Source organism: Rhinichthys klamathensis, unplaced genomic scaffold (assembly GCF_029890125.1).
Source record: "Rhinichthys klamathensis goyatoka isolate OS25496 unplaced genomic scaffold, OSU_Roscu_1.1 h1tg000387l_1, whole genome shotgun sequence".
Classification (NCBI taxonomy): Eukaryota; Metazoa; Chordata; class Actinopteri; order Cypriniformes; family Leuciscidae; genus Rhinichthys; species Rhinichthys klamathensis.
In genome coordinates this window covers 545,423-570,399 of record NW_026606891.1, presented here as the reverse complement: position 1 = coordinate 570,399, position 24,977 = coordinate 545,423, and the positions used below count along the sequence as shown (strand labels likewise).

The 24,977-nt window shown below is 37.9% G+C and overlaps 1 protein-coding gene across 1 annotated transcript; it reads right to left on the bottom strand.

The window, feature by feature from the left end:
- Positions 1–663: 663 nt before the first annotated feature.
- tecpr2 (tectonin beta-propeller repeat containing 2) lies at positions 664–22,726 on the bottom strand. Its single transcript, XM_056234021.1, has 20 exons — positions 22,594–22,726; positions 21,855–22,112; positions 21,627–21,755; positions 21,184–21,315; positions 20,894–21,051; positions 20,485–20,791; positions 20,246–20,378; positions 17,986–18,450; positions 17,163–17,896; positions 16,274–16,457; positions 15,081–15,254; positions 12,927–13,107; positions 11,679–11,820; positions 11,155–11,395; positions 10,949–11,038; positions 10,574–10,807; positions 2,810–2,958; positions 1,924–2,065; positions 1,616–1,765; positions 664–1,533 (listed from the first exon to the last, which is right to left on the bottom strand). The coding sequence occupies exons 2-20, from the start codon at positions 22,071–22,073 to the stop codon at positions 1,382–1,384; spliced, it is 4,116 nt and encodes a 1,371-aa protein (XP_056089996.1). The 5' UTR covers positions 22,074–22,112; positions 22,594–22,726; the 3' UTR covers positions 664–1,381.
- Positions 22,727–24,977: the final 2,251 nt, after the last annotated feature.

The window sequence follows — 24,977 nt, the reverse complement described above, 5'->3', positions numbered from 1 at the left end:
TTAGTTACCTATGATAGAATACTCATCAAGATGCGTTCTTTATATGGACGTATATGAGGAATGCTTATCTAGCATTAAAATACAGTTTTTTCATAACAGACTATGATAGATTCTATCAACCAAGTAGTAAGTTCAAATTGTTTTTCTGTTTTAAGAGTTTAAAGTCAAACTGTCCTTTTAAAATACCTCACATTAAACTGCAACACATCACTACAGTGTAGGCAGAGGCAAGTCAGAGACCATGCTCTCTATACGACTCATGTCTCACAGATATTTGTCAAATGCTACCATGATTTTACTCCTGTCAAGTATTTAACAAGGTACAAGTGTATTTACAGATAAAGCTGAATCCCTTAACTTCCTCAACTAAAGCTGACGTAAACCTAGTCCCCCCCCCCCCCCCCCCCAAATGCCCTCTTGTTTGTTAATCTAAGATAATATTGTGATGTATATTTCCTGTACCTATAATTATGTGTTTAATGAAATGAGTTTGGTCAAAATAAGAGATATTTACATAATCTATACTTCTAAAGCAGTAGACTACAGCTACAGTATAAACCGATTCACATTAAATATTTCCCTATCTAGTGAGCAAAGTGCATTAGGATACACTACCATTCAAAAGTTTGGGGTCGGTAAGATTTTTGTAACTGTTTTTGAAAGGAGTCTCTTACGCTCACCAAGGCTGCATTTATTTGATCAAAATACAGTAAAAACTAATTTTGTGAAATATTACAATTTAAAATAACTTTATTTGAATTTTCAGCATCATTACTCCAGTCTTCAGTGTCACACGATCCTTCAGAAATCATTCTAATATGCTGATTTGGTGATTATCAATGTTGAAAACAGTTGTGCTGCTCAATCTGTTTGTGGGAATAGTGATTAATTTTGTTTCAAGATTCCGTTATGAATAGAAAGGTCAGATTATTTGAAATAGAAAATGTCTTTACTATAAATTGTGATCAATTACATGCATCCTTCCTGAATAAAAGTATTAATTTCTTAAAAAAAAAAAAAATATACAACTGACCCCAAACTTTTGAATTGTATAACGAAGCCTCATTCTTCAATCAATGCAAGTAACAAAATATCTGCTCTAACTGTGCATGTGGATATCAAAACTTAATAAATAATATGCTGAATAAAACAATATGGGTAAACATTTTCAGGTCACAAGGTGCACAAGGTATTCCCTCAGGTATGTTTCAACAGCGTAATATACTCATAAGGATTTGATCGACATGAGGATAAGTAAATGATGACAGACTTTTCATTTTTTTCAGGTGAACTACTCCTTTAGGAAAGAAATGAGTAAAGTGCCTATAAAGAAATTTCACAGAACAGTGATTCTGGGATGATTTGACACAATTTGCGGCATCTAAATCACCTCCCACTCTTCCTCCAGCTCCTCTCCACTCAGAGAACCTGTGTTGCCATGGTTTTTGCTTCTATTGTTTAGCAGATTCTTGGTAAGGCGCTGGTTGAGAGCACCATTAGGAGCGACAGCCCACAGTTCATCCATCGGGGTCACTGCAAAACCACTGCTTGGTAAGTTTTGATCATTTACGTGTGCAGATGCTCATTTTATCATTAACCAATTATGAACACCAACCTGCGAGCCAGCTGACTAGTCCTGGGATCTTCTTCCAGTAGTCTCCAGCAGGGTTCTTCTCTGTAATGCCATATCGACGAGCCACTTCACCGTTATAAAGACGAACCCAAGCGGTCCTCATGCTTACAACCAGTTGACTTGCCTGAAGTCCTAAAATGAGGAAAAAACAAACTTGAACCAATGACCAGTCAAACAAGTTCCTGCTCTAATTAAACACATATGAAAGCGAGTTGAACTCTGAATCAGGCTGACAGTTTCAATACAAGAATAATAAAAACAGTGAATGAGATTATGTAATGAAGGTATACCAGGAATATGCTCCCATGCAGTCCCAACAGGCATCTCCTCAGTGATGCCGGTGCGCACGTGCACATTGCCTCTGTTGTCCAGTGCCCACAGCATTCGGTCATTAGAGTTAGTCTGAATCTTCACCAGATGAAGCCCAGCAGGCTGCTCAAAGAGAACATGAGAATAAAAGACTGCATAAGGCTGGTGAAATAATGACAGTGTATTCCAAGGGCTAGATAATCCCTTAAAGGTCATGGTAGGAACTGTTCATAAAAATAAAACAATATATATTACTGTAAACAATAAATTTAGTATGGAACCAGTATTCGACTGGTCAGTTGTAAGCAAACTTTTTCTGAGTTTGAGTGCTTTTTAAGTTTTTCAAACTTGACTAATTACACATTTATTATGATACTAGTCACTAACAAAAGTTTGGAGTCGGTAAGATGTTTTAATGTTTTTGAAAGAAGTCTCTTATGCTCACCTAGGCTGCCTTTATTTGATCAAAAATACATTAAAAACTGTAATATTGTAAAATATTATTGATTTGAAATATTATTGACTGCAGCCATTGCTCCAGTCTTCAGTGTCACATGAGTTGTGCTGCTTAGTATTTTTGTGAAAACCAATTTCTTTAAGGAATCTTTGATGAATATAGAAAGTTCAAAAGAACAGCAATTATTCAAAATGGAATTTTTTTTTAACACTATAAAGATTTACTGTCACTTTTGATGAAATAATTGCATCTTTGCTGAATAGAATTATTAATTTATTTTAAAAAACTGACCTCAAACTGTAGTGTATTTAAGTAATATACCATTTAATATGGATGCAAGCTCATGGATGCTAAAGTCTACTTTACAGTGGGGATTTTGCAGCCAATAGTCATGTCAAATGCTTGTTTACCTGTTCAGGTGGTTCAATGCAGATCCAGGCAGGGAGCATCATGCTGGGGTTCAAAGGTTGAGTTCCAACCCGAAAATACACCATTCCATTAGCATCACACGCCCAAACATTCTGACTGCCACAAGACAAACTGAGAAACCTCACGTTCCCTGTGAGGGAGCAACAGAGAAAGTAAAAGTGAGATGTTACATGTCAACACGATATTCCAGTGAAATAGGATTGGCACATGAGAGCATTAATAACTCAATAAACTATGGGACTTTTCCAACATCCAAAACCTGTATGACTTGACAAAAAAAACATATGATTGATCATTCATGTCTGTAGCACAAACAACATAGGATGAGTTACACGCAAAAGCCCCTAACCTAAAGTATGGTCAATTATAACAAGATTTTTTAATAAAAGTTGAAACGTGTTGAAATTCATCAAGCACCTGACTGTACTGGAAACATTTAGCCATCACAATCCATCTGAGGGCGACTGACAAAATGGACTGTGACATTGTGCAGTGTGCCTGAGTTAAGCTCTAAACCATACATCACATCTAGCACCATTTCACAAATGTATATGTCAAGGACATCCAGGCCCAATTTTCCATACTAAAACTACGTCCTTAAGAGAGCAGCCTACATTCATCTAAAACTGTACAGAGGTCTTGTCTACACTATGATATGATAGGGAAACCTTGACATGACATTTACACATCATGTTACGTAATGAGGGCTTTGTGTTGAGGACTTTGATAGCAAATCTTAACATAATATGTGATACACTGGCACACATTCTTTCACAGCTCATAATATCATCCATCACACTTTCCATGACAGTATTCATTTCACTGTGTAATTACATATCTACGGGATAATATAAATGATCAAAATGCACTATATAAATGTAAAATTTACATTATTGTTAAAAAAATAATAGTACTTTTTTTCAGCAAGGAGGACGCATTATATTGATCAAAAGTGATAGTAAAAACCTTTATAATGTTACAAAAGAAATCCATTTCAAATAAATGCTGTTCTGAAAAGGAAAAGAAAAACTATCCTGGTTTCCACAAAAATATTAAACAGCACAAATGTTTTCAACATTATTTAAATATCCAAATCAGCATATTAGAATGATTTCTGAAGGATCATGTGACTGAAGACTGGAGCAATGATGCTGAAAAAAATGCAACCACAGGAATAAATTACATTTTATAATATATTAAAATAGAAAACAGTTATTTTAAATTGTAATAATATTTCAAAGTATTACAGGTTTTTTTTATTAAATAAATGCAGCCTTGAGCATAAGAGACTTCTTCAAAAACATAAAAAAATCTTACCAACCCCAAACTTTTAAACCGTAGTGTACAATATATATATATATAGTACTTTTCAAAATTAAGATAAATGTATTACACTTTCTGAAAAAGTCACAACTAAAAAATGTTTTGCTAATTTTGTTATATATAAAATTAGATGAGTACCTTTTTATTTGTAGCTGTTTAAGTATAACCGTCATCCAAATGCAAAACTGAAAAACAAAAAACTTGAGATATACTTTATCTCCTATTGATGTGGTGTTTCACATTCTTTCACTGGTATAGTATGAAACACACCTATCTAGATCAAAATCTATAAAAAAATAAAAAAAATAAAAAAAAAAGGATTATGGGTGCCTGATGAGCACAATGAATGAAAACAATAGATTGCTTACATGTCGTCACACCTGTGGCCTTTGGCCGCAAAAGCTCTTTGCACACTGTGCTGATTCATTACCAACAGAACCAGATAAAGCTGACGCTTCAGTTCACAGGATGGCCTTTTTTCAAAACCATGCTGTAGCATTTTAAGTGTTTTCCAGAAAACGAAACGACTCATTGAGAACAAATACCACAGGACAAAGTTCATGAGACTAACCTAGAATTTAAAGAGCCAGTTTTTCATCTAACAAAACAATTTATTAAACCAGCTGAACTCTAATAACTTTCATTGAGTCTCAGTGCATAAGCCAGAGTCTAAAAGAACTGAAAACATCATGTGCCCAGTCTGTACCCGATCTAAAAATGCTTGTGCATCCAGGACTAGCCCTAGACTCATCTTTCACATTGCCAATGCAATGCTGCCCTGACGCAAACAATCCGAGACGGACAGGGCTACAGCTGCTCCATCACATGGCTCTGCCTATTTGTGTCTCTATCCTGTCATAGCAAACACACACACACACACACACACACTTGTGCTCAAACACATGGCTTACACTGATTGCACTGAAGTGCAAGCAGTGTAATTAAAATATGTCTGATGTAATCAGATTAGACTGCAGCCTGCATTGTCATTTCACAGTGAAATGCTGCATTGATTGCATTTGGGAGAGTCTGACATTGTGAACTTGTGTCTTGTTACCAAATTCACTGATTAAAATGTGTGCTTAATGCATTCCTAAAGCCTAATCACTACAATATTCAATACTAAAGGGTTGATCTGTTCCTCTCATGACCTTTGACAGTTAACTTACAAGCTTTATTACAAAACGTGTTATGCAAGAACCACCTGCTTGAATTAAAAATATAAACATCACCCTTAGCAACAGGCCGTTTGGATACACAAAACCATGGCTTGCTATTCAACCTGCTAGGCTAGAGGCTCTTCGATTCCAAGAAATGGAAATTAAGATGTGAAAGTGAAAGCTAAGTGTGTTTAGAAGGAGTATAGCTTCAGTAGAAGTGGAAGTGGACAGGTTATTTGTGAATTTGACAGAAGTATGTCAGCAGCAGACCAGACATGGTAATCTGAACTAGGAGAAGAGGGTCCTTAGCAAGGTATGCCCAACATGCGTCATTCTGTCACACCTGACCACTTGAGGCCCTGAGCAGCAACATTTGAGCAAATTATCTAAATCATGTGTCAAACACGTCATCATAGGGATACTAATAAGTGCTATCTAATGCATACGTTAATGAATACAAACAAGCAGCGAAAAACACTGTGGTGTTTGTCCTAATGTACAAAGAGCATTCTGTTTAGTTGTTGGTAAAATAAGTTACAAAACAAAAAATAGTGAATCTGATATACGTAGGGTACAACGGGGCTAAAGGCACACCGTAACAAAAATGTAGTACTCCCATAAGTGTCTGCTTGCATAATATATATATATACAGCCATGTGAAAACGAAAGGACACCCTTTAGAATTGTATGGTTTATCAGAACATAAAACTCATCTGGTCATTAGCAGGTTTTAAAATTAGGTAATGAGGTAATGTGCAGATGAGCAACAACAAATGTCACATTCCACCGTTTATTTACTTAACAAAAATAAAGCAAAATGGAAAAGCCATGGGTGACAAACTAAGTACACTCTATGATTCAATTGCTTGAAGAGCTTTTAGCAGCAATAAGTTAAAGGAATCATTTTCTGTATGACTTTATCAGCCTCTCACATTGTTCTGGAGGAATTTTAGCCTGCTCTTCTTTACAACGTTGCTTCAGTTCATTGAGGTTTGTGGGCATTTGTTTAGGCACAGCTCTCTTAAAGACCCACCACAGCATTTCAGTCAGGTTGAGGTCTGGACTTTGACTGGGCCAGTGCAATACCTTGATTCTTGTCTTTTTCAGCCATTCTGTTATAGATTTGCTGGTGTGCTTGGGATCATTGTCCTGTTGCATGACCCAATTTTGGCCAAGCTTTAGCTGTCGGACAGATGGCCTCATATTTGACTCTAGAATCCTTGGGTATACAGAGTTCATGGTTGACTCAAAGACTGCAAGGTGCCCAGGTCCTGTGGCTGCAAAACAAGCCCAAATCATCACCCCTCCATCAGAGTGATGGACAGTTGGTATGAGGTGTTTGCTCTGATATGCTGTGTTTAGTTTTTGCCTAACTTGGCGCTGTGCGTTATGGCCAAACATCTCCACTTTGGTCTTGTCTGTCCAAAGCACATTGTTCCAGAAGTCTTGAGGTTTGTTCAGATGCAACTTTGAAAACCTAAGGCGTGCTGCCATGTTCTTTTTAGAGAGGAAGATTTCTCCTGGCAACCCTTCCAAAAATACCATACTTGTCCCGTCTTTTTCTAATTGTACTGCCATGAACTTTAACATTTAACATGTTAACTGAGGCCTGTAGAGTCCCAGGTGTAATTTTTGGGTGTTTTGCGATTTCTCTGAGCATTGCTTGGTCTGACCTTGGGGTGAATTTGCTGGGATGTCCACTCCACTGGGACGTCCACTGGCAGCTGTCTTGAATGTTTTCCACTTGTGAATAATATTCCTCACAGTAGAATAATGGACTTCAGATTGTTTGGAAATAGCCGTATAACCCTTGCCAGATTGATGGGCAGCAACAATTGCTCTAAGATCATTGCTGATGTCTTTCCTCCTTGGCATTGTTTTAACACACACCTGAATGCTCCAGACCAGCAAACTGACAAATCTTCTGCTTTTATAGAGATGATTACACTTACTGATGATCAGTTAATCAAGGACATTTGAATAGCAGTGCCTGACTGCTACTTACACTCTTAATTCCTCAGGTAGCAGTACTGGTGTACTTCGTTTTTCACCCATGGCTTCTCCATTTAGGCCTAGCTTTTGTTAAATAAATAATGACACAATGTAATATGCCACGTGTTGTTGTTCATCTGAGGTTGTATTTACCTAATTTTAAGACCATTCTTTTTATTATGTCCTGATACATAAAACCATTGAATTCAATAGGGTGTCCTTTCTTTTTCACATGACTCTTATATATATATATATATATATATATATATACACTCACCTAAAGGATTATTAGGAACACCATACTAATACTGTGTTTGACCCCCTTTCGCCTTCAGAACTGCCTTAATTCTACGTGGCATTGATTCAACAAGGTGCTGAAAGCATTCTTTAGAAATGTTGGCCCATATTGATAGGATAGCATCTTGCAGTTGATGGAGATTTGTGGGATACACATCCAGGGCACAAAGCTCCCGTTCCACCACATCCCAAAGATGCTCTATTGGGTTGAGATCTGGTGACTGTGGGGGCCATTTTAGTACAGTGAACTCATTGTCATGTTCAAGAAACCAATTTGAAATGATTCGAGCTTTGTGACATGGTGCATTATCCTGCTGGAAGTAGCCATCAGAGGATGGGTACATGGTGGCCATAAAGGGATGGACATGGTCAGAAACAATGCTCAGGTAGGCCGTGACATTTAAACGATGCCCAATTGGGACCAAGGGGCCTAAAGTGTGCCAAGAAAACATCCCCCACACCATTACACCACCACCACCAGCCTGCACAGTGGTAACAAGGCATGATGGATCCATGTTCTCATTCTGTTTATGCCAAATTCTGACTCTACCATCTGAATGACTCAACAGAAATCGAGACTCATCAGACCAGGCAACATTTTTCCAGTCTTCAACGGTCCAATTTTGGTGAGCCCTTGCAAATTGTAGCCTCTTTTTCCTATTTGTAGTGGAGATGAGTGGTACCCGGTGGGGTCTTCTGCTGTTGTAGCCCATCCGCCTCAAGGTTGTGCGTGTTGTGGCTTCACAAATGCTTTGCTGCATACCTTGGTTGTAACGAGTGGTTATTTCAGTCAAAGTTGCTCTTCTATCAGCTTGAATCAGTCGGCCCATTCTCCTCTGACCTCTAGCATCAACAAGGCATTTTCGCCCACAGGAGTGCCGCATACTGGATGTTTTTCCCTTTTCACACCATTCTTTGTAAACCCTAGAAATGGTTGTGCGTGAAAATCACAGTAACTGAGCAGATTGTGAAATACTCAGACCCGCTCGTCTGGCACCCACAACCATGCATGCCACGCTCAGAATTGCTTAAATCACCTTTCTTTCCCATTCTGACATTCAGTTTGGAGTTCAGGAGATTGTCTTGACCAGGACCACACCCCAAAATGCATTGAAGCAACTGCCATGTGATTGGTTGATTAGATAATTGCATTAATGAGAAATTGAACAGGTGTTCCTAATAATCCTTTAGGTGAGTGTATATACTGTATATATATATATATATATATATGAAGTAGGGGTGTGCGATATCATGGTTTTTGATCGTGGACGATTAAAATGTCTCGATGATCTGCTTTTGAAGAAATATCGTAGTATCGTGCATTTTATCAGTTGCAGTTCTGGCGCCGAGCTCCGTCTCAACATACAACAAATGTTAACGCAGAGGAACGGGACACTGCAGTTCACAGAAGTTCATTGTTTGCATGTGCTTTAAAGCCTTGCTGGTTAAACATGTAATTCACGCGCTGTTCTGACGTGTGCTTTCTGAGCGCATACACCCGAAGCACACGGGCACTAAAAGCCTGTCTAACAGCGTCTGTTTACTGGACTACGTTATAAGTTATCTTTCGAGTCTTATTGCGCTAATATTGTCAAATACACACAAGGTTTACATAAACAAAGTTGGTTATGTCTAAAGTGAAAGCAAACAGAAAAAAAAGAGAGAAAATCTGCTTGTCAAATGCGAGACGCGTCGCGAGCAGCAGTAGCCAGTTAGTAAACAAGCTGCCTCTTGTACTTAAAGAGATAGTTCACCCAAAAATAAAAATTCTGTCATTATTTACTCACTCTAATGTTGTTCCAAACCTGTATTAATTTCTTTCTTCTGTTGAAAATAAAAGTTATTTGGAAGAATGTGGCTAACCAAACAGTTGCTGGTCCCCATTGACTTCCATAGTAGGAAAACATATACTATGGAAGTCACTGGAGTACAGCAACTGTTTGGTTTGCCACATTCTTCCAAATAACTTTTATTTTCAACAGAAGAAAGAAACTTATTCGGGTTTAAAACAACTTGAGAGAGTCCCTTTAATGTTAATAAAACAACAAAACACAAATAGGAAATCACTCATTGCTCTTGACTGAGAACTTTAGTAGTAGCTTTAATAATAATCAATGTATAATTTATACAGTGAAGTCTATGTCGTGTTTTATTTTCGTATTTGTTCATTTAGCCTAATTACTTTCTTCAATGCTACTGTTAAATACCCCTACTGTAGCTGAAAAAATAAAGCACTGTTTATTTCATTTGTATATTGAGTTGTGTATGCTTAATGTGTATCTTTGTTCCTAATTCTTAATAACAAAGAAAATAATGATAAAGATTTTTATCTTCACCACTTTGGCCTAAATGTCTGCCATTCTTTTTTCTTTTGTTACTTATAAGGCTTTTTTTAAATAGGGACATTACTTTGGCTGTAATGCTCAGTCACTTGCAAAATAGTAAAACCAACATGAAAAAGAATCGTGATAAAATCGTGATTTTCCTGAAAAAAATCGTGATATGATATTTTTGCCATATCGCCCACCCCTAATATGAAGACTTCAGATGTAACTTCAGATGCAAAAGCCTCTAAGTCCGTTTAAAGTTTTTGTTTAATCTAAAAAAAATATCAGGCTCCTATGTATAGGTTTCTACCAAAGTACCGGCATTTCTGAATGGGCTGAGACTGGGATTTAGTGAGTTCTAAGTGAAAGTATTTGATGAACGTATACTATGTGCAGAGAGCATTCACTCAATATTACTATCTCATTTTTGACTGAAGTGGCTGTTGGGTCTTCATATATATATATATATCTTCATGAATATAATATTTTATCTATAAATATACAAATATAGTATTTTTTCTTCATGCAGCTTCTTTAGACTTGGTGCTCTCACATTAGAAGAGTTTAAATTTAGTTTAAATGTATATTGTATCTGGCATGTGATCCACTGATAAAACTCTTGTCTATGGAAAGAAAATTCTCTCACCAAGCTGGCTGAGGTCCAATAATGTCCAGTCAATTCCTGTAGAGCAACTGGCTGATAAAGTGCGGATGTGGACACGACCGTAGTGATCTAAACCCCAAAGAGCGTCACGACAGGCAGAGAGCTGCACCATCTCTATGTCTGGGGGGAACTGTATGGTAAAGGGCCGCATCTGGAGGTCTTGGTTCCAGATACAGAACAGGTCTTTCCTGCTCTGACCTAACCACAGGAAACTCCCTGTGGAGACACCAGTGAGGTTAACAAACATGCTTGAATATACAGATTTTAATTGTGCAGCCAAAGTACAATAATATTACATTGCTTCCTGCAAGACAACAGATGGGGTGTGAATATGAAGAAGACATGATTTCTACATACCCTCTTTGGCTGGAACAGCAGAGGAGAACACAAAGACCCATTTCGTGGCAGAGGCTGTTCCTCTGGGTACAATACCCTTCCAAAATGTCCCTGCATTAAGATGAATATCACCATAAAATGACATTTTCAAACAAGAACCAATCAAAAGGTCCTCAGTCAACAGGACAGTATATTTAACTTTTAAGACCAAACTCATTGCATCATACCGATGAGGCTGCCCTTGGCAACGTGGAAGTCGTTGCGCCCAGAAGCAATCCAGACGCCACTGGTGCTGACACTGATGAGGCTAGGCTGGCACTGGGAGTGCTGGGACAGGAAGGCCACACGCAGACATTCGGCCACCCGCTCTACCGGAGCTCTAGTGGCTGTGGCGACAGTCTGTGTGGCCTGGATCAAAGTCTGTAAAAGACTGCCCTGATCAAACACCACATAATCTGTGATGCTCACCTAAATGAAAAGATGATGAGAAAAAAAATCACATTTGTAGAGTTTGTAAAAATCACATTTGTTTAAGGCATTATTTTGATCAATTTGAAACATTTCTTGCAGGAAGCAACACCTTCAGGCTTAAAAATGTTTAAATAAATTGAACCTTTTGGAATAATTCGCCTTTTTACACAGAATGTGAGATTCATCGCATTGTTAAAAAACACACATGCAGTCAGAAAATCCGACCAGCTCTAGAAGAGGATTTATTGTGCATGTGGATGTGCATGTTACACATATGTACCTGCCACCAGTGGTCATCTTCACCCTGGGGTTTTTTAGCCGTGACCCCCGTTCTGAACCATAAGCTGCCACTGGTGTCCAATGCCCAGACTGTGTTATTCTCACCCAGAGCAATACAGATGGGTTCCAGACCTTGGCTCTCACTATGGACATGCATATACAATATCTCAATGTTTACATTTATTTCTACAGCAAAAAAAAAAGAAAAAAAGGATAAGGTCAAATCTTGCTTGCAGTGTTTTATGACAGTGGTACCAAACTTGCGGGAAAACAAACCATCTAATTCTCGCTATATTTTTGAGATGATAGAATGCTGATTTAGTTATTGCTTTGACATGACTACTGAAACTAAGGTCGGACTCCAAAACCACACCAAGATCCCTCACTTGATTTTTTTGTTTTTTAATCCCTAGAGTCAAGGTATGCATTCGAGAATTTAATTTTTGTTTCTAAATGCAATGACTTCGGTTTTGTCTTTGTTTAACTGAAGAATGTTTTAGCACATCCTCTTCAAAAACCATGAACAACAAAACTATGCGAGGTTAAAGGAAATATACCCAATTAAATGTGTCAAATATACATTTAAAAAGTCTGTTGTTTTAAAAAAATCTTTTGAAGTAATATTAATACACTTCTACTCAATTATGAAATATAAAAAAATGTATTGCAATGTTAAGGGCATTTTTGTTTATTTATTCAATAGCTACAGTATGGTGTCCACTTTATTTTTTAATGTAAGAGTGAGTATGGCTACTTGTCACTCGAATGTCCAAGGCTTCCAGTGTCATCCACTTCCAGTTATTTCAGATCTACAAAAATAAGTCAAGTAAACTTTGTATGTCTCCACACATACAGCAAAATGACAATAAAGGAACGAAATGTTGTGCAACGTATATAAACTTTCATATTCCTAAACTATTTAAAGAAGAAATCTAACTATACATATATTTTACCTAAATACTTTAAATATCTACTTTTATTATCGTAATCATAACAAACACTTGTCGCGCAAATAGTTTTACTTTTACTGCACTTTTTATTGTTCTGGTCATTTACGGCTAATGAATTGAAAGTCTCGTACACAGAAAATAGCTTACTTCTATGTTGCGAAATAAGGTGGACACAGCTTTGATATTGCATTATCTGGCAATGGTGGTGCTGAAGTAAAACAAGTCGAAAACCAGTGCTTCATCTATTCACTATAGTGAATTTGCTATCTGCTAACAGAAAACCACGCTGACAAACATACCTGACGGTGTCATACTTCCAGTGTTCCCCCTCCGCACAGTAGCTGCTGAGACCCTCTCTGTAAAACACGCCCCTCTGCTCGCTCAGTGCCCACACCACACTGCCCCGTGCTGCCATCTGTGCCATTGGGCATGGACAGTCCACCTTCACTGACCGCGCACATGGCCTGTCCACACTCAGCCCTGAAAACACACATAGAGCAACAGTACAATTCTAGCTGCTTTATGCATATTTTCATGGTTCAAATTTCCAATGAAACCAGAAACAGCTACTAGTGTGTTTATAGTAATATGTTCAGAATACTGTAGCTAATGACCTCTACTGAACTGGTAAGGGTGGTGAAGGAATGATAAGGAGCTTTAAGGTAACTGGCATGAGTCTAGTTGATTATGCTCTTCATTATTGCATAATCCCAAAGCACATCCCAGCTCAAAGTTACATTTACATTTGACTATTGTTTTTGTAATTGGTGTCAAAGAAATAGTGCCATTTTTTTGGGTGCCATCACACCACATTTTCTTGTATTTTTTTGTAAACCACGAACAGATATTGTGCTTGCTCTTTTCCATTTAATTAAACTGTCGTATAAATCAGACTTTGCCAGTTTTTTGTTCTTTTTTTTTTTTTTTACACACAAAGTCATATGGACCACTTTTATGATGGTTTTATGGTGCTTTTGCATAATTTTTTCATAAAATACTCAGTCCACATGGGAACTAACTGCATAATAAAAAAATTACTATTGCATTTCACCTTTTGTGTTCCATAGGAGAATTAAAGTCACATGAGTTTGGAACATCATGAAGGTGAGTAAATAATGACCATTTTTATTTTTTTGGTGAAATGTCCCAAACACAATGAGTTATTTTTCAAGTACATACAGCACTCTCTAGTGGTCAAACAGTTATATAACAGGAAGCAGATTTCTGTCTTTGGTTCTCTGTGGTCTACTTTGGTGATGCGAGTACTTTCTTTGAAGTTAAAATACTTTCTTCTATCCCAGCTGAATATACAGAGACTATAAGACACTTGTTGGTTTCCCCAGGAAGTGTAAACACTTGCTCTTGTGGAGCTATCAAAACAATGCTCTGTTTAATTGAGTTGCTCTGTTTAACTAATGAGTTTGGGATGGGACTATCTGTTTATCTAACCAGTAGAGGTGTTCGGGAAAACAGTTTGAAAATAATCATTTTTGCAATTCTGTTTGGTGACCACAACAGCGTGAGTAGTACTGTTTTATATACGTAGTATGAATTAACATCAATACAGATTACGCAATTACAAGCTTTATAGAGTCATTAAAGGATTAGTTCACTTTAAAAAAAACTTTTGCTGATAATTTACTCACCCCCATGTCATCCAAGATGTCTATGTCTTTCTTTCTTCAGTCGAAAAGAAATTAAGGTTTTTGATGAAAACATTCCAGGATTTATATAATGCACTTTACTGGGTACCAAACGGTTCAAGGTCCAAATGACAGTTTCAGTGCAAACTGCAAACTGTTCAAATGGTTTTTAAATGACACCAGATGATGAATAAGGGTCTTATCAAGCGAAACGATCGCTCATTTAAAAAAACAACAACAAAGTTTAAGTTTTATAAGCTCACATGCTCGCCTCGCTCTGTTCTGTGTAACTCTCCTGTTCGAACTCGTTCATCAAAATGAACAAATCTTTTTCCGAGTCAATTCGTTCATTTCGGTCGTTAAATGAATCAAATGACTCGAAAAAAGATTTGTTCATTTTGATGAACGAGTTCGAACAGGAGAGTCACGAACGTGCATCACAGAACAGAGCAAGGCGGGCATTTGAGCTTATAAAACTTAAACTTTGTTATTTATTTTTTAAATGACCGATCGTTTCGCTTGATAAGACCCTTATTCATCGTCTGGAATCGTTTAAAGCCCTTTGAACAGTTTGCAGTTTGCACTGAAACCCAATTTGGTACCCAGTAAAGTGCATTATATGGAGAAAAATCCTGGAATGTTTTCATCAAAAAATTTCTTTTCGACTGAAGAAAGAAAGACATGGACATCTTGGATGACATGGGGGTGAGTAAATTATCAGCAAAAGTTTTTTTTAAAAGTGAACTACTCCTTTAAGCAGAATATGTTATTGTAATGCGAAGTTAGTATAGTGTGTTTATTCTGTCACACCTGTCTGTAGGTACAGGTCTCCATTGGTGCGAATGATCCAGGCTGTGTCATCACTAAGTGCCACAAATGCCGTATCATCCATGGCTTTGTACCAGTGTCTCTTTCCCTTGATGGTGACTTTCCCGCAAGCGTAAGCAGTCATGGTCTTCTGCTCCACCTTCCACAGCAATGAGCCTGAGAAAACACATCAGCGAGATCAGACCAAAACTGTACATTTACTTTTTATTTAAATTTTATTTTTTTTAATAGATAAAGTATTCGTTTTTGAAAATGGGCTGAACTAAAATTATTTAAACATTTTATTTTATTTGTTTACTTTATATTTATATATATATATTCTTAGACCCATTTCTCAATACTTAAATCACTTTTCCAAAACTCGACACACAGTGAGTAGCAGTGTCAATGTGGGCTAAACTGTGGATTACTTATCATTGCTTTGGCACAAAATGCTTTCAATGACTATCTTTCAAATTACATGAATTTTCTCACAACAACCGTACCTACAGGCCAATTTGAACATGCTTACATTACTACAGTAATACCACACTGAAATATATTCCAAATCTTAAAAATGAAATACTATCAAAACAATTAGATGTAACTGAATGTCATTACCATATACTAAAGGACAATGGACCATGTAACATACAATGTAACATGTAACATGCAATTCTAAAAAGTAGAGAGCAGTCATTCTTGTTTTTAAAGAAACTTTACAAATGAAAACACTGTATAATGCTAGCTGCTGTTAGTGTTGTTTAGTACATTGCTTTATGATTGACAAACTGCTCGTAGGGTGACAACCTTTGCTACAGTATGCCGATTTGCTGCTCCAGAAATCTTTCTGATTTTTAACAATGTTGAAAACAATTGTGCTGCTTAATAGTTTTGTGGAATCAGTGCTACATTTTTTCAGGATTCTTTGATGAATAGAAAGTTCAAAATAATAGAACATTTGAAATATTCTTTAACATTATACATTACTGTCACTTTTGATCAATGAATGCATCATTGTTGTATAAATTCCTTACAGACCCTAAACCTTTGAATGGTAGTGTGCATTTAATATTAAGAGCAATACTGGATTAAAATATTTTTTTTTCCAGGACTAGGCTTAGTCCAGAACCCCATCAACTAATATTTGTTTTGGTGTACGCTTATTTAATAACAAACGAATCTAAGCCCCTTACCTGATGGGGACAGAGCCACCTGATGGACGTTTTCCTCAAACCTCTGCCAGCTCAAGTTACCGTTAAGAAGACTACTACAGAAAAGGGCTCCTTTGAAGTCCAGACACCAGATAAACCTGTCCGTCACTACAAGACTGAGGATGCTACTGCCAGGCCCACTGTAACCCATCCAACTTTCAGCCAACTTCAAACAAAGAAAAATACATACAGAAAGAGATTTAAATAGATAACACAGAATACATGACATCAGTATTAAATTAGTAATTTAATATGGTGATTTTCACACAAAAAAAAATTACACTACCGTTCAAAAGTTTGGGATCAAATACTTTTATGAAACTAATACTTTTATTCAGCAAGGATGCATTCAACTGATCAAAAGTGACAGCAGACATTTAATGTTACAAAAGATTTCCATTTCAAATGAATGCTGTTCTTTTAAACTTTCTACTCATCAACAAAAATCCTGAAAAAAATATTTTTCACAGTTTCTACAAAAATATTAAGCAGCACAACTGTTTTCATAAAAATAAGAAATACTTCTTGAGCACCAAATCAACATATTAGAATGATTTCTAAAGGATCACGTGACATTGAAGACTGGAGTAATGATGCTGAAAATTCATCTTTGCTATCACAGGAATAAATGACATTTTAAAATATATTAAAACTAAATTGAACTTTAAACTGTAAAAATATTACTGTTGTATTTGATCACATAAATGCAGTATTGGTGAGCATAAGAGACTTTTTTCAAAAACATTAAAACATCTTACTGACCCCAAACTTTTGAACGGTAGTGTATATTACACAATTATATAAATGAAATAAGTAACTGTATTCTGATATGAAACAGATCTCTGATCTATTAGTTGGTTAGCTCTCTAACCTGATCAGCTTTGAGGAGCTGCATCTCTTCATCCTCTTTCTGATTAGCAGATGAGCTCTGCAGACTCAGAGCGTTTAGTCCGTCCCCCAGACTAGCACTGGATGGCACTCCGTGTGCATAGATGTCCTCCTCGTCACTAGATGGCGTTGGCTCAGGTTCCGGGGAGTAACCCAGTGGTCTAATGGGATCATAAGACAAGTCCAAATTAAAGTCCCCATGTAAACCATTTTTAAAATGTTGCTCTGAATCCTCCAGGGCATCATTGCCCTCCTTCACATATTCCTTCATGACATCCTGCTCATCAGCTGCCTGCATGTACGAGAAGGTACATTCTAGCAGCATGTCCACATCAGGCGTAGCTGCAGTTTGCTTGTTTTCTGCAAACACATTATCACTGTACCCCTGACACTCCATGTCTTGTAGTGACAGTGATGAAAGGCAAGGCAGCAAGGTCTCTGCTGTTTGGTTAACTGGATCCTGTCGAGTCTCTGGACTCTGTAAGGGTTCTGATGGGCTCTGAATGGGGATAGCATCAGAACTGTGGAATTCTCTGCAGACGGAACCGTCCTGGTCGGGTGAGCAGGTGCTGTGCAGGTCGAGGCTGCTGCACAGGAGGCTGGTGTGGTCAGAAGGAGGCTCGCTCATGGGTGTGTTTAGAAAGTCACTGCCGGCACCGTCCTGGCTGAAAATGCTCTCCGACCAGCTGCTGCGCTCGTTGACACGATTCCCACTATCTACAGTTTTACAAGAATTTATGGAGTACGTCAGTGGATCAAATTCATACATCACACCACACCACATCATGTGATATTAATCCTCTTACCTTGCCGTCTCCTCTTGCCTTTCTTCTTCAGCTTGACGGCCTTGACCACCAGCTCCTGTTGGAAGTCTTCTTGGGTGATGGCGCTGTATCTGCTGGAGGAGAGCTCTGAGGTGGAAGCCTCTGTGGCGGTGAGCATGCCCTGTGCGCTCTCCCATGAGGTGATGGAGCTGCTGCGGCTGCAGGACTCCACTGTACCCGAACTGGCCCGCTGCTGCTCCAAGTCCTCTGCCACCTCCAGAGCCTCAACCGCATGACTGAATCCCTCAAAATGCTGCTCCTCCTGCACCTCCTCTGATTCCTCAACCCCATCATGTACCTCCTCTGAGCTGGGACTGGCTTGAGTCTGCTGCTCTGTAATGATGGGCATTGTCCTGATTGGCTGAGCGTTTTCCACAGCACCATTAGGAGGCAGCAAAATGGTGGGTGTGGAAAGAGGAGATGTAAAACGGTAGGAGTGGTCTAATACTGAGGGGAGAGAAAAGCAAAGATAGGTAAGTGGCCTCAAAAGTATTATTGACACTTTCTGTTTGTCAAAAGTATTGGAACCAGTTCATAGGACACCTGTATAAACTCACACTAAATACACATGATGTACTTAATAGATCGACAGAGGAATCTTTCTGTCTCATACTAATCCCAAGGTTAATGTAGTCAGCCGAATCTGGTCCGTTTCCAGACCAGATGCTGGACCTGCACCCAAAGACAACAACGCAGCCCTTAAATACTAGCAAAGACCACGACAATTAGACGACCCCTAGGGACAGATCCACTGCGAATAGCTCGCCGAATAGACAGCCCTCAGTACAGTCACCTATGCTAAGCTACGAACAGGTTGTGCAAGGACCTGCTAGGACCGCAATGCAGATTCATCGTGCTTACAGTCATTAATAAGCCATTGGTCCACTACTGGCTAAACGTTCTCCTCCCACCAAATGCCAGCATTGACATCTAGTTCTTTAAGTAGAAGGAGCTGAATAAATCATTTTGAATGATATCAATCCATAATTCTTGAGATGCAGCCTGGAATAAATCACACCATGGTTGTTCATTTGGAACATTTTCATAGGACACCTGTATAAACCTAAGGGAACTCGCACTAAATACACAATGTACTTAATAGATCGAAAGAGGACTGAGCCTGGTTTCTTCCAAGGTTTTTTCTCTCCATTTCTGTCACCTGATGTAGTTTGGGTTCCTTGCCACTGTTGCCTTTGGCACGCTTAGTTGGGGTTTAAAAGACACTTAGTATTCAGTAATATTATCAATTTGACTGCACTGATACTATCTATATTGTTTTCCGCAGTGCTGCTTATAGCTGAATTGAACTCATTTCATAATTCATGAATTTTACTCATTTATTGAACTGAACTGAATCAACACTGAATATTGGCTAAATAATGGCACTATTGTCTTATGTAGAGCTGCTTTACAGCAGAATTTAAATCATCTCGCGGTCAAAAAGTGACTTAAGTGTCCAAAAACATTTTTGGGACCACTGGTGGCAAAAAGTAATTTTTGGTAAGAAAGTACACTACCTTCAATTTGGGGTCAATCAGTTTTTTTTTTTTTTTTTTAAAACAAGAAAATAATACTTTTATTCAGCAAAGATACATTAAATCCGTCAAAAGTGACAATAGAGACACTTACTGTATAATGTTACAAAAGATTTATATTTCAAATAAATGCTGTTCTTTTGAACTTTCAATAAATCAAAGATTCCTGAAAGAAATGGTTTCAACAAAAATATTAAGCAGTACAACTTTTTTTAGAATTGATAACATTGAACATTGAACATTGAAAATAAATAATAAGAAATGTTTCTTGAATAAATTACATTTTAAAATATATTAAAATAGAAACGTTTTTTGTTTAAATTTTTTTGGGTATTTTAGTTATTTTAAACTGTTATAATATTTCACAATAGTACTGTTTTTACTGTAATTTCTATCAAATGAATGCGGTCTCGGTTGGAATAAGAGATAGTTTCAAAAACATTACCATTCAAAATTTGGGGGTCAATCATTTTAGTGTATCAGCTAATAACTTAAATATCATCTATTTGTTACACGTTAACAACCACAACTCATGAAGCTACTATTCATACCAGTCGACTCTATGAAGGATATAAAAAAAAAACAATACAATTATCAGAGTGCCAAGGGCAAAAGAGGCTTTTTCCTATCCCTTAATATCGGAATACTGCTGATGGAGCAAAGTGCATGACTAAAACTGCCATTATGGCATCAGTACTGCAACTCACAGTTGGAAACCAATCCCTCAGGGCAATTTGAGATCCGCAAAATGTCCCGATCTCCTTTCAGAATGAAGATTTCATTCTCAGTGCACGACACAGACACTATATCTCCACTGCTTTCCAATCCTCCAATGATAACCTTAATGAGCAAATGAAATAAGTGAGAAAAAAACAGTACAAATTACGTTTGCATTGGCAACATTTCAATTATGGATATAATTTAAATGCAAAGTGTGCATTCATACCTGATTGGTACAGTCTACAACATAAACACTATATTCGTTCCAGCTGAGGACCCAGCCCTCCTTCAAGAAGCAGCTGACCATTCCTAACTGTCTTTCTGGAGGTCTGTAGCCACCGGTGGGGCCTGAACGTGGGAACAGCTCAAACTGAGGTACATCCTGATTAAAAAGGGGCTTTAGGACATGAGTCTCCCCGACACGTCCTCGCACATCAGTCCTCCAGAGACGCAACCCTGGCCTGGCTGCGTAAACCACCAGATCGCTCTGCTTGCAAAGAGCTGGCTGGAAGCAAGCACCAAACTTGCCATTGCTGTAAAAACAAGCCAGATATTAAGAATTAAGCAACTCAGAGTGGAGCAACCCTGATAATGATAGAGCACTTTCAGGCGAAGATGGATTTAAGATGTCGTACCTTTTACGTGGTTTAGTGCCCAGCTGCTGATGCGACTGCTCTTGCGTGTAGAAGAGCATTGAGCGCTGACAGGACGAAACCAGAAGTACTTTCTGACTATATTCCAACTGAACTATTGCTGAAGTCTCTTCGAAAAGGACCACTGGATTACACACTCCCTAAAAGACCAATGCATACACACACACACACAAATTAAGCCATTAGACAGTAAAACAAATCAGATTTTAGACAGACAGGTTTCTATTGTCTAACTGTAAATATCTGAAATAGACTACTTATCAAAAGCTTACTCGGTCCAAGTCCACAGCAGAGTAGACCACCTTCCCTTTATCATCACCAGAGAAGAGCTTCATGCCATTAGCACTCCAGGCTAATGCCGTAATTGTGCTTTTGTGCAAGCCCACCACATCAAACCTTCTCAGCTACAGCAAGATGACAAAAATGTGACACCATGGCCCATTTACTAATAAGATTCATTCATCAAAAATCAGATTATCAATTAGACAAATAGTCTATGCATTTTCCTGGTATTAGGGACAAAAAACAGCTACTTTAAACAGACCTAAAATAATGTTATGTAATAATAGTAAAAATGCTATTTTAAATAGTCAACCCTTGCTATTCCAATTAAGCATGTATTATCATGAAATGAACAACAAAAAATATTAAACCTAACCACTAATTCAATGAAATCCTTGCTACTTGAATGGTGTAATCAGAGATGAAACTGTACCTGTTTATTTCTGCCAGGCAATGGTGACACAAGCTGAAAGAAAGCAACCCGGCCTGATGCCGTTCCAACAGCCACAAGATCATCGAAACAACTCAGCAACTTCACTGCAGTAATGGCCTCACATTTGCCCTATTAAAACATAAGAAGCAGAAAACAGTACCTAACCAGATCAGATCCACGGTGAGTGCTGCAGAAGAGAGAGAGAGAGGAAGCACTAAGCAGACTTACCTCTAAATTGTATTTGTTCATCTGGCTTACTCTCCTGCAGTAAAGGTACAACATGCCAATGCTGCTGCCAATGGCTATATAATCATTGTTGCTGTCCAGTGCGGTCAAGTAGACCAGTACCGAACGGAAACCTTTCTGGACTTTAGCAGGGATAGCATTGAGAAGGTAGTAGAGTGGGCAGAACTCCCTCAAGGGCAGCGGTGCTGGATGGTTGGCCATGATCACCCAGTGGATCTGTGCTCCCACTCCTGCTGAAGTCTGAGCAAAAAAGGGCCAGACATTTCCAAGTACAAGATTATAAAAGGTTTATGCGTTGCTGATTATAATACAGAAGTCACTGTGCAGCTTTATACTTGTATTGTTTATTTCAATCACGTGGGCAGTCAGAAACACAGCTAGTCATTGATCTATCTAACACAACAAGTGACTCGTGCAGCAGTATTAAACGCATCCAAACATCTGTATGAACTAAATAGTGAGCACACCCACAAGCAAACATTAACCACTTTAACCACGCCTCAAATACACAACACAAGAGAACAGCTTTCCCTATCTTCATCGAGTTAAACACGGTTATGCAGAACAGTTAGCGTTTTATTTGTGGCCTATATGCACTACTCTGAATAACATATCAAAGACTAAAAACACAAAATCAGTCGCTTACAGTTAGCTGTTTCTAGTTAGCGTACTCTATGCTGAAAACTAATTACATGAGCGTTTCAGTTTCTACAAAACTTACCACCGGGAAAAGTTCACATTAATTCTGAACCGTAAACGTTTTTATAGTTTGGATGAGGGCGATCTGTTGACATGATTTCTGCTGCTTTGACAGATAGCTCTTGTTGACAGGCTCGTGTGTCTTCTTCGTTATGTTTTGGATCGAAATAGAAAAGTGACGCCAGCGACACCTACAGAAGAGGAAGTGAAACTTACATCGTTCAAATTCCTCTTTTCTCATGTGTTGTTTACCCAAAGATTTCTTAAAATTGCTAGTGTTGTGTCTTTTAAAAATTAAAATGTCAATCCTTAAACCAGCTGAATGCCTTAAAGCGCTCTAAATTAATTTTGTAATTTGCTTGTCTACAGTTTGGATTTCTTTTTTCTAAACTCTTTTTAAATATTTAAATAGGTTTATTGTAGGCCTACTTGCGCTTAGCAATGTAAATGTATGTTTTGTTATTGGAAGAGGTTTAATAAAAGTTAAAAACAAATCCTCTTTTCTCTTGGAATTATTTACATTAATCATGCTGTCCTGCTTGAAATATTCTTGTGATTTATTAACCAAAAATTTTCGAACTTAACATTGATTGAAAGCAATGAGATGGAAATTATGCACAGATAATGAAATAGGCCTTATGATATTGTCAGTGTAGGGGCATCAGCAGAACTGACAGTCTATTTCATTAGCTCGCACTCAAATTAAATAGGCCATAAGGACAACCAGGAAGACAGTGTTGGATCTGAAATGAAACAAACAGTAATTACAGACTACATATACCATTGTCAGCCTCTGACTAGTTTCTTGAAACTATTCTTCATCAAAAGATCTGTTAGATGTACTCTTCAGCATTACAGAACACCACATCTGTTAATCAAGTCTACTGGCACAAACATAACAGGACAGGATCAATGCTTTTTCCAATCAGTATTCAGTCACAGCATGATGGTATACCATCATAATGTTGTTACGTGTATGCTATGCTTAAAAAATGAATAAGAATGATTATCGATATACAGTTCTTAAAAATGAAGAGACCCCTGCAAAATTAGCGGTTTCTCTGGATTTATTATTTTTATTTGTATCTGTTTGAGTAAAATGAACATTTTTGTTTTAGACTACAAACTGACAACATTTCTTCCAAATTTCAAATAAAAAATATAGTCATTTCGAGCATTTATTTGCAGAAAATGACAGCTGGTCAAAATAACAAAAAAAGAAGGCATGTTTTCAGACCTTGAATAATACAAAAGAAAACAAGTTTATATTCATTTTAAAAAACGCACAATACTAATGTTTTAACTTAGGAAAGTTCAGTAATCAATATTTGAATGACCCTGTGTGGTATTCCTATAGTGGTTCAGGCTGCAGGACTGCCAAATGACTAAAGAAACGTTATCAGCAAGATTTTAAAACGTTGCATTTCTTGTCTATTACCACCCACTGCTACTTATACCAATGGCGGAAATAAGCGCAGTTATAATAGCAAAATATTTGGGAGAGCGTTGCTAGTGTGACGATATTGTATTGCAACTAGTTAGCACATAATTTGTAATTGAAATGGTTTAATGACAATATCTGATTAATGGTTACACTTAAAATAGTTACAAAATATATGAGATGATAAGAACTTATAACATTAATCGTACCCAGCATATATGTAAAATGTTACCCGAGGGATAGAAAGAGAGAGAGAGAGAGAGAGAGAGAGAGAGAGAGAGAGAGAGAGAGAGAGAGAGAGAGAGAGAGAGAGAGAGAGAGAGAGAGAGAGAGAGAGAGAGAGTGAGTGAGTGAGAGAGAGAGAGAGAAATTGTAGAGAGAAAGAGACAAAGAGGAGGCAAAAAAAGAGTGCCCCAAGAAAGGGACCCAAAAGGAAAAGAAGGGCCAGAGCAAAGAACAGCCAGCGAAAAAGAAGGGCCCAGAGCAACAGTTACAAAATTCTTTTATCCCTTCCTTGACCATGTGACAAACCCAAATGTGAGACATTCAAACTGACCAATCAGATAATTACAACTTCCCCCACCGTACTTAAAGGTGTTAATTAGACCCCTGATGTTCACACATCTTGGCCTACAGGTCTCGATCACTATCAACACCTTTTTGTCTTTAGGAATTCCAATGGCCCTTGGCCTTGTGGTAGGGGGTTGAAGCAGTAAAGCAAAATATCTTTGATTATTTTCAATTTTACAACCCTCATTTCCAATCACAGCTTTCATGCGTCTTGGCATGCTCGCTGTTGGGCGACTTCCTGCCACTCCTGCCGAAAAAATTCAAGCAGCTTGGCTTTATTTAATGGCTGGTGACCCTCTTGCTTACATTCCAGAGGTTTTCAGTGGGGTTCAGGTCTGGAGATTGTGATGGCCATGACAGGGTCTTGATCTGGTGGTCCTCCATCCACAGCTTAA

What these genes read in the sequence shown, in the direction of transcription:
- tecpr2 (XM_056234021.1), bottom strand. Translation starts at nt 22,073, where the DNA reads ATGGCCAACCATCCAGCACCGCTGCCCTTGAGGGAGTTCTGCCCACTC. An exon ending in TGAACAAATACAATTTAGAG is followed by an intron (nt 21,756 to 21,854) that starts GTAAGTCTGCTT and finishes ATGTTTTAATAG; the next exon opens with GGCAAATGTGAGGCCATTAC. An exon ending in TGGAAGTATGACACCGTCAG is followed by an intron (nt 11,821 to 12,926) that starts GTATGTTTGTCA and finishes GCATGTCCATAG; the next exon opens with TGAGAGCCAAGGTCTGGAAC.